Raw genomic sequence first — 16,378 nt, forward strand, 5'->3', positions numbered from 1 at the left:
TTAAAAATGGGGGTTATGTTTCCTCTTTTCCAGCCAGTGGGAACTTCACCGGACTGCCACGACTTCTCAAATACGATGGATAGTGGCTTAGCAACTTCATCCGCCAGTTCCCTCAGGACCCGCGGATGGATCTCATCGGGTCCCATGGACTTGTGCACCTTCAGGTGCCTTAGATGGTCTCCCACAGTGGGCAGCTCTTCATTCTCCCAGTTCCCACCTTTGCCTTCTGCAGCTTGGGCAGTGAGGCTCGAGCACTTGCTGGTGAAGACTGAGGCAAAAAAGTCAATGAGTACCTCCGCCTTCTCTGTATCCCGGGTAACCAGGTCTCCCGTTTCATTCCGGAGAGGGCCCACATTTTCCATCGTCTTCCTTTTATCCCCAACGTACCTATAGAACCTTTTCTTGTTGCCCTTGATGTTGCCGGCCAGATTTAATTCTACCAGGGCTTTAGCTTTCCTAACCTGATCCCTGGCTGCTCGGACGATTTCTCTGTAGCATCTGCAAGGCTATTCATATTTACTGTTGTCCTTGAAGTGTAATGTTCAGCTGTGCATGTAGAAATAAGTAAAACTGAGCAATTAAGTAAACGCTTCTCTTTTAGCCTGATGCATAAGCAATACAGACTGTCACAGAAGCTACTGACCAGAATGCAAATCAAAGATCACAAAATAAGATGGCACAGAAATATATGACAAGGCCTAACTGGCTGCAGATAACCGATACTGGGTTACATTACCTGCAGGTTACTGCAGATCCAGTATTACTGGTTTTCTTCATTTGTTTCTTTCATAACCCAAGACAGTCGGTTTTCTATTATATTATTGCATGTCATCCTACCCTGTGATACAATATTTCTCATTCATATTAGAACTGAATTACACAAGCATGCATTTCTAAGCTTGGAAATCAGGAAATAAATACAGTTCTCTTGTAATTATAATGGTTGCCATCCCAGCACCCTGCATATACCATGTAAAAACCTGCTAAAACTTCTGGGATAAGAAAATGTTTCTACAACCTGAAAAGGCATCAATTTTTCTCTAACAAACCTTAATTTTTAACAGTTTGAAATCAAGTATTTCCAGAATTTTGGTGAATTTGTTTTTGGGGATGTGAAACCCAGGCTTAACAACATATTACTGTTTATATTGCCTGTAGCTGTGTAAAATGCTTCATAGAAAACACAAACCTGAGCACAGAACAAAAAGTGTAGAAAAGCAATATACTTGAAGGTTCATACAGTTTACTTTTAACTTTTGTATTGAATTATATTTCAGCACTGCAATAGAACCTTTTTTTCTTTTAATTAAAAACACTGTGTTAGACCAGCCATTCTGCTGCCTATGCTATGGTTTTTTTGAACAGATCAGTAGAGCAGAAGTTTTCATAATATCTCTCTTTGTGTCAGCCTACAGATTAACAACACACGGGAGAACACATGTATATAATGAAAATCAACTTGCTGCAGCAAAATATTTAGAATTATACAATTCCTTTCACACAGACTTCATTTAATATTGTCACTATCTGAGCCATCCTCTGTCGAAGAATCACACTGATTACTGCAAGAACACTCGGAGATCAGCCTGCACATTGCTTACAGGCTGACCGCATTCCAATTCAGGCAATAATGAACAGCAGAGTTTATAAGATGCACAAAACCCCAAAATGCTTTTATGAATGTGGCGAATTCTATCCTCTAAGAGAAATATTCAGAAAGCAATCACAAAAGGAGTAGAGGATACACTGCAGCAGCAGAGAGTGAGTACATCATACTGCCTTTATCTGGGCCTTTCCTTTATAATCTCACACAGCATTTCTGAGTAAATCGGGAATTTTGCTCTGAGTTTCTACAGAGGTAGGCTGTAACCTGAACATCCTTTCACATATAGATGTAATGGTAGTAAGTGCCTAAGCATAGCAAAAGAGAATATAAAAACCTTACAGGCTTTTATAGACATTCAGCTCATACGGCCACTTCAGACAACACGTGCGACAGTCTGTTAATAGTAATTTTGCTCTCCCAATCTATGCTTTGTGAGTAGCGAGGAACACTATGTTCCTAACCAAGTTCCTCCTCCTTTTGCCTAATCAGTTTTTCTTTCCTTTCTCTTGAAATTCGCGCCCTTAAACCCAAGCACACATCTCTCTCTTTCCTTTAACAATATCCCCAACCTCAGCTACAGAAGCTACTGTCCTTCGTGGGGTTTGGTTTGGTTTGTTTTGAAATAGATTTTAGGCCCTTTGCAGGGAATGCACCTTCTCTGTTAATTTTTTTATGTCATTGTCCAAACCATAGTCAAACTGGGCCCTCTGTTGGTAGGAGACAATAAAATGTCTCATGTTAAGTGACTTTCCTATGAATTCATTCTCTTCATTTCAGACAACTATATATAGTCTAAAGTAGGCAGGACATAAAAGGAAACTGAGTATCTTTATGTCTTAAATAGAGAAAAAAGGTCAGTTTACATGAAGTCTTACATGATTTTCTTAAACATTCACTCTTTGATCTGTTTAACTTACTTGAACTGAAGAACTGTTTCCCAGGGAGTTCCAGTTTATTTGAATGAAATGCTCACATAAGTAAACTAAGTCTACGTAGGCTACAAGAATACCTGCGATCAAACCCACAAGCACTTCAAATGGTCAAAACACCCTCCCTTCCAGGACGCAAGAGGCTCTGGGGAGGAAGGGACTTTTCCAGTGTGAGTCAAGTTATTGCCCTAATTAAAGTGAAGAAAAGAATAAATGATTTACTCTAATTTTCAGAGAGATTTGAGAGAGGAATGCTAAGAGGCAGAAAATTCAGTAGTTTCTGCAGCCTTATTTCAAGTTCAAAGCCAGCCAGCTCTGTATGAATTAGAAGATGTCAGCTCTAACTTCACATATTCCCTGACTTTAAGGTCAGAAAACCACTGTCATCCTCTAGTTTGTACTCTTGCATCAACTGACTCTAAAGGCTGTAATTCCACTGAAGCGGGTAGGTCAACAGTGATACTGTAGCAAGGTATTTGCTGATAGCCCTGTGGAATCTGCCGCGCTTGGCAGAGCTGCCAGAGGAAGAGCCATCCTGTTTTTTCCCTGTCCTTCTTGCGTTAGCTGGTTCCTAGAGAAACTAGGTATTTCTTGATAGGTGACCGACAGTTTTCATACTTCATAGTTGCCGGGTAGCATTCCGTAGCATTCCTTGATTATTTTATACTGCTATTTCTTCCAGAAGAAGGCCTTCCGAATACCGTTTGGGTTTTTTTGGGGTTTTGGGGTTTGTTTTTTGTTTGGGTCGTCGTCACCCCCCCCCCCTTAAGTACTTACTGCTTGATGCTATTATCTAAGTATGTCTTGCTTTTCAAATACCAAAGCCAAAAAACGAGCATATGACAATACATAAGTACTCGGTGTGAAACCAGATTAGCAGAAGTCCTGCCTAAACAATATGATGCAGTGCCCTGAATAATAACAAGCAACAGTTTATCAGTTTGAACACACACAGTATGACTACGCCCCGAGTTTTGAGAATGAACTCTCAGATGAATACACAGCATCACACAAGCCAGTATAGCAATCAACAGAAAAAAGCAACTGGCTATTCGATATTCCACAGGCAGCCATAAAATGTGATTTTATAACTCCTTTATATCACCAGAGTTGGGGATTTCACTATATAGATGTGTTCATTTCACGGTTCATTAATACACTTGCTATTTTGTAAGGCACAGATACTAACTTTAAATACATTTCTCCATATCTTTCAAAACTGACTTAAAACTTTAAACTCGTAATAAATCTGAATTAAAATTAATTTTAAATTTCTTCACTTTTTTCCCCATGGCAATAATGAAGTATTACTTTAAAATTATTTCGTTTCTTATTACAAAAATAATAATCAATACATAAAATACATATTTAAAAACCATTTTCTCAAGCTGCAACAGAACTTGAAGATGTTTCCTTTGTTAGTCACTGCAATGTAGTTTCCTCACAAGAACTGGAAGTACCAACCCCCTCTGACCATCCAGACCCACGTCCTTCTTTATTGCATGACTTCCCCGTCAGTCCTCCTTTCCTTCCTCCCTCAATGTCTTTGTTTTAGTAAGTAAACTTGACAGTTTTCTCTATAACGTTTTAAAAGAAATAGAGGATCAGGGTACGTGTCACGTTGCAAAGAGCACAGTATTTGCTTTTACTCTCTGGCATTTATTTCCCATGCAGGATGCGCAAGCTCCAGAAATGAAGCATGATTAGAAACGCCAACCAAAGCGTCAGATTGCCCAGCTGCTGACATCTGAAGTATTTACCCACCTGCTTGCTCCAAAGCAACCATCGTTGCCTGCTCAATTAAGTCACGTTCAATGAAGCTTCTGAAATCTTCACTGTACACGCTAAGGTCTGGTAGTTGGAATGTGTAGATGGGCATCTCCAAAGGAAACTGTTCATTGCTGCACTCATTTGCTACATGTGATCGAGCAAGGGAGACTATGGCTGAGCTGGCATGAGAAATACCTCTGGAAAGACGCTTTTCTGCAGAGAAACCAAAGAGATATTATAGCCTAGAAGACTACGCAAAAGACCAGCCAACACCAAGTCTGGCGAATGCCTGTTCATTTCACTCAGGAATTTATTCCACTTCTTGTTTTACCTTTTTTGTGTTATTTCCCTACTGTAAAAGATTGCTGAGTTCTTTCTATGGATCCCTGTGGCAAGTCACAGGAACTCTCCTTCCAGCAAAATAGATAAACAGTAAAAGTAACGAGATATGAAAGACAAGTATTTCTATAAAAAAATTTTTTAATGTATCTTAAGTTTCCAAAGATGCATTGGAAGAAACATTTACTGGCAGACAGATGATAATGAATTAATGTTCTGAACTCTCAGTTTAAGTTGACTTCTTGTGAATCAAAAAATCCAGCATTCTACAATCACTGCATACCAAACGTGCCATACAGTTATAATCTCAGAACAATCCACCTGGAAGCAATTTTAACATCATTATGCTGAATTTAAGACAAACTCAGTTTTCATGCATATGTGTCTTCTAAACTCCTGATCCAAGGAACAATACATAGTTCAAAGAGAATGATGAAATTAACAAGCCTTTGCAGAATGCATTATTTTATCAAAACAACTGTGAGCTAAGATCTTACACTTTATTGAATTTCTCTGTGGACAAATGCTATAGAAGGAACAGTAAAGGGTCATTAAAGCAAAATAAGCATTAGAATGTTAAGAAAGGGAAACAATAGTACTATCGTATCATTTCACTTTACTACACAGCCTCAGTTCTGGTATCAGCAAATGGGTAACAGAAATACTCTTCAAGTGCTTAAACCATGAATCATTCAGTCAAAACCGATAGAGATATTTTCCTTCTGCTTAGTTTCTACCCTCTACTCCTGTTTATATTTTTAAAAACTGAAATGAACGTTTTGTAGCTGCCTAAAATTTATGTTCATCAACAGTAACTAGCCTTCTCTCTCAGAAGTTTAACATTCAGCATAAAGTTTCTTTCTGCATCTGAGAAGTGGCACTCCTTAGAACACAGTACCACTGCCCTTCTGTGCTTCAAACAGACTGACCTCAGGTCTTCTGCCTGAGTTGCGCTCTCTCTAGCCATCCTTCGCTATGGGGATTATCTTAAATTCATACTAGAAAGTCTCCCGGGCATTTTACTGAGTTTTTATTAGGGAGTTGACACCAGCTTTATGGAGTTTCTTACATTTGTGAATATGCAGAAAGCTTCCTGGTGGGATTTACGTCATGCTAAGTTAGATAATATTTTCATTGATTTTCCTTGGAAATGGGTACCTTATTGTACTGGAAGCTTTTGTAAAAAACTATTTGGTGCAACTTCACCTCTGTAGCTTCATGAATACGACCATAAACTAGCCTTTAGCGATCAACTCTCAAACATGTACAATGCTGTATTAAAATAAAAGAAGTTCCTGTACTTCTGTGCCTGCAGAAATTAACAAAGAAGCTTACTTAAATGCAGCTTATCACTTAAGCTAACAGTGTTTTTAAAACATCTCAAACTGACTAATGGTTATTAAAAAATTAATTTTTCTGGAGTTTGTGAACTTTTATTTCTCTAATGGATCAAGGCTTTTCTAATTTTAAGAGCTAAATTGCACTCCCTAAAATATCGTAAACGGGGGGGGGGAGGGCAGGGAGACAGAAGGTTTGATTACATTTGCATTTCTTTCTTCTCCCTGTACATCTCAGCTAAATCACTTTTAAACAGGGGAATTGAAGTATAGGATAGCATCTCCGTTTGACATCCCCTTGCTAGCACTCCATCACCCCTTCCCACCACCTTTCCCTTCTCTGCTCCACCCTGAACATCCTCCTCACTCCAGCTTCGCGTTTCAGTCAGAGATGGCTCTCTGATCATCAAGTCATCAGTTACGCATTGAACTTGTAGCAAAGTTACTGTCAGTCCAGGCATTTAAAGCCAGACTTACCCCACACTACCTACTACACCCACTAAAATATCAAATGGTCATTTCAGTGTAAACTGGGCAGTTTAATAACATGGAATTTTAGCGTGAGCTATACCCTAATGAGGATGAAGGGACACAGTTTTATCAACTACAGTGTGCTACTCTTCCTCCCTTTATTCGTACTCAGTGCTTTTGAAAAGTCGTAACAAGCACTACAGTACCTCTTCTACCGATGGAAGTTATCAATTTTAAAAAAGCTTTACTGACACTCCTAAGTACTGATGCCATTTCCTGTTTAATAGGAGGGAAGAGCCAACAGGAGAAGGGAAGACTCTCTGTTCCTTCTAATGACTGTATAGAAAGCCATCACCAAGCTGACATGACAAGCTGTCAGACTTGTAGATTTATTTCGGTGCAAATCACAGTTCCTTGATAAACTAATAAAAAAAAAAAAATGCATTCCAACAGTCTGAGAGAGACAGTGATCTGAAATAAATCTCTAAAAGGTCTGCAAACAAAAAAGTAAATTCTAATGCTTATCATCCTGCTAGAGGTAGTTGACTCATTTTTCTTAAGGTTTCAATTTCTATTTGGCAGGGGATAGGAGGTTGTCCTTTCTTCTGTGGAACCATAAAAGAACAAAATTTTAAAGCTGAAAGTTATTCATAGATTTCATACACCCTAATCACATACTGCAAGTAAGAATGCAAAGATTGAAATATGGATTTTTTTAACCTTTTTTTTGGTCTCAATAAGCACTGAAAACTACATACAATAGTGGTCTGTGACACCCTCTAATTAATTCCTTTTATATGTACCACAAGACTGCTTGGGGACAACGTATTTTTGTACTTTAATCACACACTAAAAATTAACTTGCAGAACTGAGGCAAAGCTCGTGACAACTGAAGCGTGAAACGTAGGGTCCGGCAGCAGCTCTGTAAATCCCATCACAATGACACATTTCACAGGCTGATGGCAAATGACTTCCAACTCTCTGCAGACAAGCACAACTTGCAAGCAGACAAGCTAGAAAGCTGCTTGTCCACAGAAGCCCTGGAGAAGAGCTCTTACCTTGAGCAATGTCATCCTGCCTTTGCAGGCAGGGTCGCTCAGCCTTCATCACCTGGGGAGGCTGCTCTGGCTCCTGCTGCTTGTAGCATTTGCCCTCATTGAACACCTGTGGCAGGTTGGCGGTGTGTACCTGCCGGAGCTGCTCATAGTCACTCAAAGCTGCTGTCAAGTCCCAATTTTTGCCTGCCAAACAGCAAAAGGACATTCTGCTCACATCTGTATGTGACCAGATTGATAACCTGGAAACCATCTTCATATGCACTTAAAATATAAACCTAAATAGAGGAATCGCTCTTTCTTAAAGCATTGGCAAGGGAACAGAGGTTCTTTGGATAAAACATTGTACAAGCACTCCTCCCGCAACAAAAATGCACAGTTGATAAACACCTTGAAAATAAAGAGCAAATGGACAAAGACAGACATCATCTTATGTCTTTTTTTTTAAATTTCTATTTTTTATTTTTTTTTAATATCATAATTGCAGAAGACCTCAGGAATGCTCTTGTCCAACCTCCTGCTCAAAGCAGGGTCAGCTATAAGATCAGACTAGATTGCTCAGGGCTTTATTCAGTTTGGTCTTTAAAACACTAAGGATGGAGACTGTACAACCTCTCTGGGCAAACTGTTCCCACATTTGACTGTCTTCATGGGACCTATGTCCACTCTGAACCTCTCTCGTTTCAACTTATACCCATTGCCCCTTGTCCTCCTGCCGTGCACCACTGTGAAGAGCCCGGCTCCGACTCCTTGATAACCTTCTTACTGGCACTGGAAGGCTGCTGTTAGATCCCCTCAAAGCCTCCCCATTTCCAGCCTGAACAAGCCCTGCTCCCTCAGTCTCTCCTCGTAAGACTTGTGGTCCAGCCCCCAACCACCTTTGTAGCCTTTCCCTGAACTCAATCCAATTTATAGCTGTCTTCCTTGGACTGAGGGTGGCGGACAAAATTAGGCACGGTATTACAGATGTCTAATAAGTGCTGAGTAGAGAGGTATAAATCACTTCCCTCAGTCTACAGGCTATGGTCCTGTTGATATAACTCAGCGTATTGCTGGCTCTCCTAGCTGTCAGGTGGCATGGCTGGTTCATGTGCAGCTTGCTGGCTACCAAGACCTCCAGGTTTTTTTCTGCCCACTTATTTGCCCATCTAGTTGTCCACCCACCCAGGGTGTAACATCCTAACCTGAATATAGCAATACTGTGGGAAAGTGTCAAAGGCCTTGCTAACATTGAGGTAAAAGGTATCCACTGCTCTCTCATCCACAAATCCAGGCATTTTATCATACAAGGCAATCAACGGCAGGACTTCCCTTGCTCGGATTCTGGTGAAATGGCTCCAGAAACTGGCAATTTAAGATGAACACTAAATCCCACAGAATTTAACATAAAATAATGAGGCAGTAATAATTCACATCTGTACAGTTGTATTAATAATAAATAATAATTAGCAGCAATGATGGAAAGTCATGACTGTTAGTGTTATAGCACAAAAGAGAAACTTTCTTATCTTTCTATTCGTGGAGCAGCTAGAATGCAAATGCAAAATACTTTACATCCTTTTATCTTATACATCAGAGAAAACTTGCTCTCTCAGAGCTTTAATTTGAAAGTCTTTTAAAAACCAGATAATATAGACAGTGTTTTGCAACAAAACGTGCAGCGAGAGGATTCAGTCAGTGTGGTTCCATGTCTGTGTGAGCTGCTCATGGAACCTGCCAACACAGAATCCTCTAAAAGATTTGCTTCCAAGCTCCCTCTTCATCATATTGCTATGACCAATGATAACAGAACGCAGACTAATATCCAGAGATAAAGAAGTCTGTTTAGTACAGGTAGTGAAATGGTACTTGTCACTCTCAAAAAATAATAATGAAAAAAATGTTGAGATGTTTGTACGTTATTTTCAAAACAATTCTGCTAAGTTGAAATACACAGATGTCCTAGCATTCTCCAAGTACTTGTTTTTAATTGGAAAATTACAAATATTTAAGAGCAAGAAAAAAGACCCCACTAATTATATGAGACTTTCACAGCATTCCATGAGCACTTTTTCCTGGAAATTCAAAAGTAACCTGATTCTGACTAATACATGATTTATTACACCATAAGAGGTTGTCACTTTATGTACTTTGAGAAGCTACATTACCTGAGTAGCAGTTAAATATAACTTACTTGCCTACACAAAGGAGAATAAGCTAAAAATAGTACAAAGCAGTTTTATACAGATAAAGGAAAGTCTTTTACTGTTACAGTCATTTCTGTGAAGAACAAAAACCTAACTGAAGTAGGAAAAAACCAGCACAAACAGCTGTTACCTACAGCGTTGAGCTAAACTATCTCAGGTTTTGAAGTACTAAACAAAATTGTGAAAGGAGAATTAATATCACCGAGCAAGAATCTTATATACATCCTGAGTAGCCCATAATATAAACCACTATGTCAGTGATATGGAATCGTTATATATGTTATGCTGTAATCTTCTATTAGAAAGCCTGTAGGACAAAATGTAAATTCAGTGAAAATTGTCAGAGATCCTAGAACAAGCACTTGAGTTATTGCCAGCATCTTTTTCCTAAAGATCGCATGTAGATTCAATGGTTATAATCCAGTCAGGGCTCTGCTCTAACTATATCTCTCTCTCATCTGAATGAAGTTGCCCAACCCAAACATCGAAGAATCATGAGTGTGTTCCCAAGACTGATGTGATCACATATCAATGTCTGGAGTAGGGATTGCTTTTCTTTGGTCCTGTTTTTAGGAGGAGGCACTTACAATATGTTTTTTACATCTTCTGCTCAACCATGAGGACAATAAAGTAAAACTTTTTTTTTAAATTGAAAGTGACAATAAATATAATTCTAGGAAATGTAGGTTTAAACAAAACAGTATTATCCGAGTATTGGCAATGCTACAAGTCCAGCGCTATGTGACTCCCAGCAGCAACCTGGGTTTATTCAGTACAGATCCTTGAGTAACAGACCTATATTAATAGAACACAGACAGCATTTCTCTAGTGTCAGGGTATTCCTTACAGGTCACCTGCTCAAGATATTTTCATGTTTAAGTTCTGAAATCTAACAAAAATCACTGCCCATGTGCTGTCAGTAGCTGCTGTGTGACGGGGCTGTGATGTATGTAATAGGAAAGCAGAAAATCAGTAAACTAACAGAAATCCTACTGTCCTTAGTTTTAGATCAAATACAATCATCTTATATAGAAGCTCTTTCATAAAAATTACAGTCAGCCTTCAGAAACTAGGCTCACAATGTGTTGCATTTAAAACTAAATTGCATAGTGACTCTTGAGTTACGCTCCATGGTACAACGTAGCAACTGAACTTCTAATACAGACTTGAAACTATACATAAAATAAAGTTTCGATATCTAAATGTATCTTACATAGAAAGATTTTATTTTCAAATCTCTCCATCTCCCTGGAGTTGTCCCCATCTCCTGAACAAAATCACCAATCGGCACCAAAGTCTTAAACTTCAGAGAACCAACACAGGAAATGATTACTGGACTCACTTCCCCCAGATTTGCTGGAGCCTCCAAGCACCATAATGCAAGAAAAAAATTCATCCAAATTAGAGAACATATTAAGCACCCTCCCATCTCCATGAAATAGTGGGTTTGAATATTAGCCACCCTAACTGACTAGCATAAGTGTTACAGCTACACTCTGTACTGGAAACATGTAAGCTTGCCCCCTTTGCCAAGGCTTCCTCGCATTTTGGTTTGTATTTTCACAAGTAAATACAAATGACAGACCTTTTGTTTTTCCCATTGCCTATAAAAAAAGAGGAGAAATTTGTCAGTTCAGGAGGATGAAAGAGGAAAATTCATAAGTCAAAGTAGAGGAAACTGGAGGCAGCAAAGAGAATTAGGGGAAAGGAAGAGAGGAAAAAAACAGAGGCATTTATAAAAGACACTGTGTGAAGAAATACAAGTAAGTACAAAAATCTAATGTAGTGCAAAATAAAAAAAATATGTAAACAGATCTAATAAAAAGTGTGATGTGATTTGGACCACAGAAATGGACAGCAGAAGCAATGGACAAACTGGGAACAAATCAGAAAGGTTATTACATTCAGAGATGTCCAGAGCCGATGATCTGAACAAGGATTTATAGCAGTGTGACTTGGCAGGTGAGAAAGTTTCAGCTGGAAGTTACTGAAGAAACTAGTGGGGCTTAGGATTGTGGAGATGAATAAGAGCTAACTCTGCCTAGCTCTCCTCCTTTAAACTTTGCATACCAAAAGCTTTTGAATTTCTAAAGCTGTATCTTATTACATTCCAAACTAAGCTTTGAAAGAAGAAAAAAACCTGAGGTACGCTGGGTCAGAAATGACAAAAATAAATCCATGTAACATTGAAATCAAACATATCCCCCCCAACGCCTCATGGGGTAGGTCCCGCCTTCCAGTCTTGCTACTCGTCCAACAAGTTTCAGCAGGCTTCTGGTTTGGAGCAGACTGCATACAGTCCCTCTGTAAGAAAAGACTTACTCTTTCTATTATCTAAGTTCTGTTTGTATGTCTGTTCCCTGTTCTTCTCTGAAATCTCCTAGACTCTGCTCCTCACACACGTCCCTACTCTGTCACATTTTTTTTATTTTCTTTAACTGCCATCTCCTGCACAGGCCCTCAACAGAAAGGAACAATCCTTCCTATCCCACAGAGGTTACACCTGACATAGGCACTAACATGCCCTCCATTGCAAGGCTGAAGGAGAAGCAACAGGTAATTAATCTCTTTTGCATAGTTTCATCAACTAAATTAGTCAAGTAAGACTTTTTGTTGCAATCTGAAGGACAAAAACAACACAAGACTATTTTTCAGATTGTCAGTTTGGTTTTTTTTTTTACTGTTACTTATCTGATGCACCCTACTGTTCACTGACTGCTAACTTCTTTGTTTATATGACATACTATTGTATTTAAAAAGGTATTTCATGGGCATAACAACATTATTTCAGTACACACAATCACATCAGATGACAAGTCACCGGTAGCACCGTATCAGTTAGTAGCAACTGAATTGCTCCAAAGCAGCACTGACGCAGTGGGTTTACATGAAAGGCTTTAAGTTTCTAATGGTCAGAGAACATCAGTCAGCAAAGAGCCGGAGCAGCACAAAGCTGGTTAGAAAAACACAGGTAGTGAACCATAGTCAGGATGCTGGAACCAAATTAATTCATTAACTCAACAGAAAGAATACTCTTATTGAACAATTATTTCCAGAACAGCTACATGTGCTATGTGAGTCAGCAGGTGTAAAATTTAACCCGACTGAAAGGTCTCTGCTTTAAAACCAAGTGTTTCTAGTGTGGAGGAAAAACAACAAAACAAAAAAAAAGTGCAGCTGAGTAAGGAATGGAAGATGCACTCTGACTGAGGGCTGGTACTGATGTTTTAGTGTCAGAGACAGCAGGCATCTACATGAAAGGTAAATTCAAAAATAAACTCAGTTATGCTGTGAAGTTTCTGTCCTAAATAATAGTTGCTTGAATAACAACAGGAGGCATTGGCAGCCTGAAGAAAAAACAAAGACTTAGATAAAACAATATATAATTTAAGAAGCCACTTATCCATTTTTGCCTTACCACCTCAAACTGGATTAGTAAAGGGTTAAAAAAAGATGCTAAAGAACAGCAAGAGTAGGACTCACCTCAGAAGCGTTCCAGATGATTCAGTTTTTCCTGATCATCAGAGAGGACTGCTTCCCCCTGCCCCCACCTCTGCCCTATTTAGACAACTTGAAGAGTCCAAGAATTGTTCAGAAATGGGTTTCCCAGTGATCTACTGCTCTGAGACCAAGCTGAGAGATACAAAATTTTCCCAGGCCTTGGTCCTGGACCCAAAAAGCCTAGCCTTCCTTAGGGCACCTCAACCTGGAATGACATAAAAGCACCAACAGTAGAAGAAAAGGGCAGGGGATGAAAGCCAAGTGTCCAGTGCCAGGGCTTTCTGTGGTAGGTTCACTGGATTCCAAATCCCAGGCTAGAAAGAAGTTGAAAAGGAGGTAGTGATCAAGAGCATTCTCTATACAAGAGTACTACCGCAGGATCCACAGAGTGTGCATTCTCACCTTGGCACGCTGCTCTTTGGGCATCACATCTTTAGTGAACACTGGGGAAAGCTGTTTGCTATTAAATCTAGCTTTTGAGGGAGGGGAAGGTTGAGGAGACCTCACTAGGACTGACCACATTGTGATCAGAGAAGACACCTCATTCCTTCACCTTTCCCAGCCCTTCCACCTCGCCTTCTTGTCCTTCTCAACCTGTGGACACTATCTTCTCCTTAGAAAACATTTGATAAAAGAAACCAAAGACTAAGACCTATTTTTATATTTAGCCTTGACTACTACTGTTTTCCTCTTGAGGCACGCTAGCAAGAAAACCAGCCCAGGGACAAGACTAGGAATTAGATGGACAAATTACTGAGGTTAGTCAGAAATTTAGAAAAAAACACTGTGATTTTCCTCAGACTCTGCAGCAAGGAAAGTGGGTGCATGCCAATGAAGAGGTCAAACCACACCAGAGTAAACTTCACAGGACAAGAAATATTCCTGTAGCTGTTTTTTTGCATATCTGGTTCTGCCCCAAGCTGCATGTAGGCTGCATCATCCACCACATTGGATCCATGCACTATGTACATACACATGGTATAGCACTGTAACAAATATAAAACATTTACATAATTACTTTTGCCTGAGTGGAACCAGAAATGTTGTACTATCAGACAGCAAGGGTTTGTTTGCCCAGGTATTATTTGAAAATATCACCACTTTGTTGAGTTTTAAATAAAATAATATATTGCACAGTTTAAAAAAACCCAAACCAATACAACTATATAGTGCTCTCTATTGGAAGCTCTCTTGGAAAAGTTTCAGAATGACCTCCTGACAAAGTCCTGATTTCTTTCTTTTAACAGATATATTTCCAACTCACTCCACATTTTAATAAGTTGATCAGCTTGAAAGCTGAAATCTGAAAGCACAAGAGCACTAGACTTTGGACTTCTGCTTTAAACCGTTTGCTTCAAGACTATCACATATTGTAATTTTTTAGATGAGAAATACGCTCTGCCTTCATAAAGGTAGTACGGTTACAACCACTCTGGTTTTACAATAGTTTTCACAGCGTTTAGACAGCTGCATTCACCCTTGTTTTTCTGGAGAATGAGGGTCCATCTTTTTTTAACCTAGTCTTTCTCTAGTCAAGTCTTCAGCTTGATTATGCTGTGAGGAGAAAATGACTTCTTAGTGCTCTGCAGCACATGAGTAATCCTTGCTTGCTGAATGTTAAGCACATGCTTTGTCAGATCACAACTCGTACTCTCTAATAACAAAAATCAGGCACCCATTAAGCAGCCTACGCTAGTTGCACCGATACTAGATTTTATGTTTTTCAGGCAGATAACATTCAGGCAGCAAGACCTGAGCGACATGCTATTATTTAGTCTTTGGGTTTTTTTGCTTTTTATTGTTTTGGCTAAAACAGCATAGCTTAGCGGGGTTGCAACAGTTAATAAATGTATTGTCTTTCACTTCTTAGATATAATAAAACTAGAGGACATTTATCATTAATTAGTTGGAATAGCATACAACTATAAAGCACTCCCCCCCCCCAGCTTTCAAATATCCACCTACTCCAATATGTTAAAAAGAACATTTGAAAGGTCACCAGCAATTCCTGATTTAATGATAAACAAAACGCCAGAAAGGATGCAATTTGCGATGGGGAACTAGGAAAGATCTAAATAGTAAGGACTGCAATGAAGGGCAACTTGCAGCAACAACATACACACAGGACTCCAGCAAAGGAAATTTTAAAAGGGGCAGGAAATGCTGCCTAAAGCTAAGCAAGACCAAAAACATAAGAAAAGGATGCAGAAGGGGAAGGTTAGACAGAATTAAACAAATTACGATGCAGCCTGTGTTTACAGTTCACGAACTGCTGGTGCATATATCTAAGAAGCAGAAGCCATAAAAATATCCAGTAAGAATTAATGTGAAACTTTCACAAAACAACAAAGGAAAAAAAAAGAAGTCAAAATGCTACACAGCTCACAGAGGAAGCAACTTGGGCAAGATTACAGAATGATGTATTTCAGAAAATAAAAATGAGTTCTATAGAAGCACAAAAAGACAATGAAACTGAACAAGAAACTAAGATGAAAGGAAGAGAGCGTGCCATTTTTCAATGTGACAAACACAAGAAAGTAAAAAAAGGTATTTTGGTGAGATGGCAGTAAAACTAAAATGGACACACCTTTTGGAATTTTTAACCATTCTAAATCGCGTACAATATCTGCCCATCTACTTTACATTTAATGCTGTTCTTGTTGTTAGTGAAACTCACACTTGAATGCAATACCATTTAGAGAACTGTTTTTTAAAAAAAAGAGAGACTACTGAAGAACCAGTACCAGCAATGTAACTTTCAAGGGGTTTGCCACCATTTCTTAAATATTTCACTATCATTGTCTGTATTATTTACTAGTGAATTGGAAAAAAATTACAATCCCTCTATTCCTAAAGCTGATGCAACGCATCCACAGGAAAAAAAAAAAACAACAACCCTCCCTATTAAAAAAAATTAAAAATACAACAAAGCGTCCCTGCCCACAGAACAGGAAAAGTCTTGCTGGCAGACAAAATTTTTGTTTTCAATATCATCCCAATCATTAGAACTCCTTCAAATCTACTGCAGAGAACATGCCTCTGTGACTCAAATACTCCATAGCAGCTGTCCCACAAACACAAAGCATCAGTTGTTAGGTAGGAGGCACATCATCTCCCCTTTTAGCCCATTTAACGGAACCAGCATTTTACATGAGACTATACTGTGAATCAGTAACAGATAAA

At 39.0% G+C, this 16,378-nt stretch overlaps 1 protein-coding gene across 4 annotated transcripts in view; it reads right to left on the bottom strand.

The window, feature by feature from the left end:
* OTUD7A (OTU deubiquitinase 7A) overlaps window positions 1-16,378 on the bottom strand; it is a 78,624-nt gene that overhangs the window by 32,372 nt on the left and 29,874 nt on the right. For all 4 annotated transcript variants that reach the window (XM_009330038.1, XM_009330037.1, XM_009330040.1 and 1 more), the window contains exons 3-4: window positions 7,512-7,694; window positions 4,300-4,518 (exon numbers count right to left, since the gene is read on the bottom strand). In XM_009330038.1, coding sequence (XP_009328313.1) covers window positions 4,300-4,518; window positions 7,512-7,694 — 402 coding nt within the window. The remainder of the gene's footprint in view (window positions 1-4,299; window positions 4,519-7,511; window positions 7,695-16,378) is intronic.

Source organism: Pygoscelis adeliae, unplaced genomic scaffold (assembly GCF_000699105.1).
Source record: "Pygoscelis adeliae isolate BGI_AS28 unplaced genomic scaffold, ASM69910v1 Scaffold298, whole genome shotgun sequence".
Taxonomy (NCBI): domain Eukaryota; kingdom Metazoa; phylum Chordata; class Aves; order Sphenisciformes; family Spheniscidae; genus Pygoscelis; species Pygoscelis adeliae.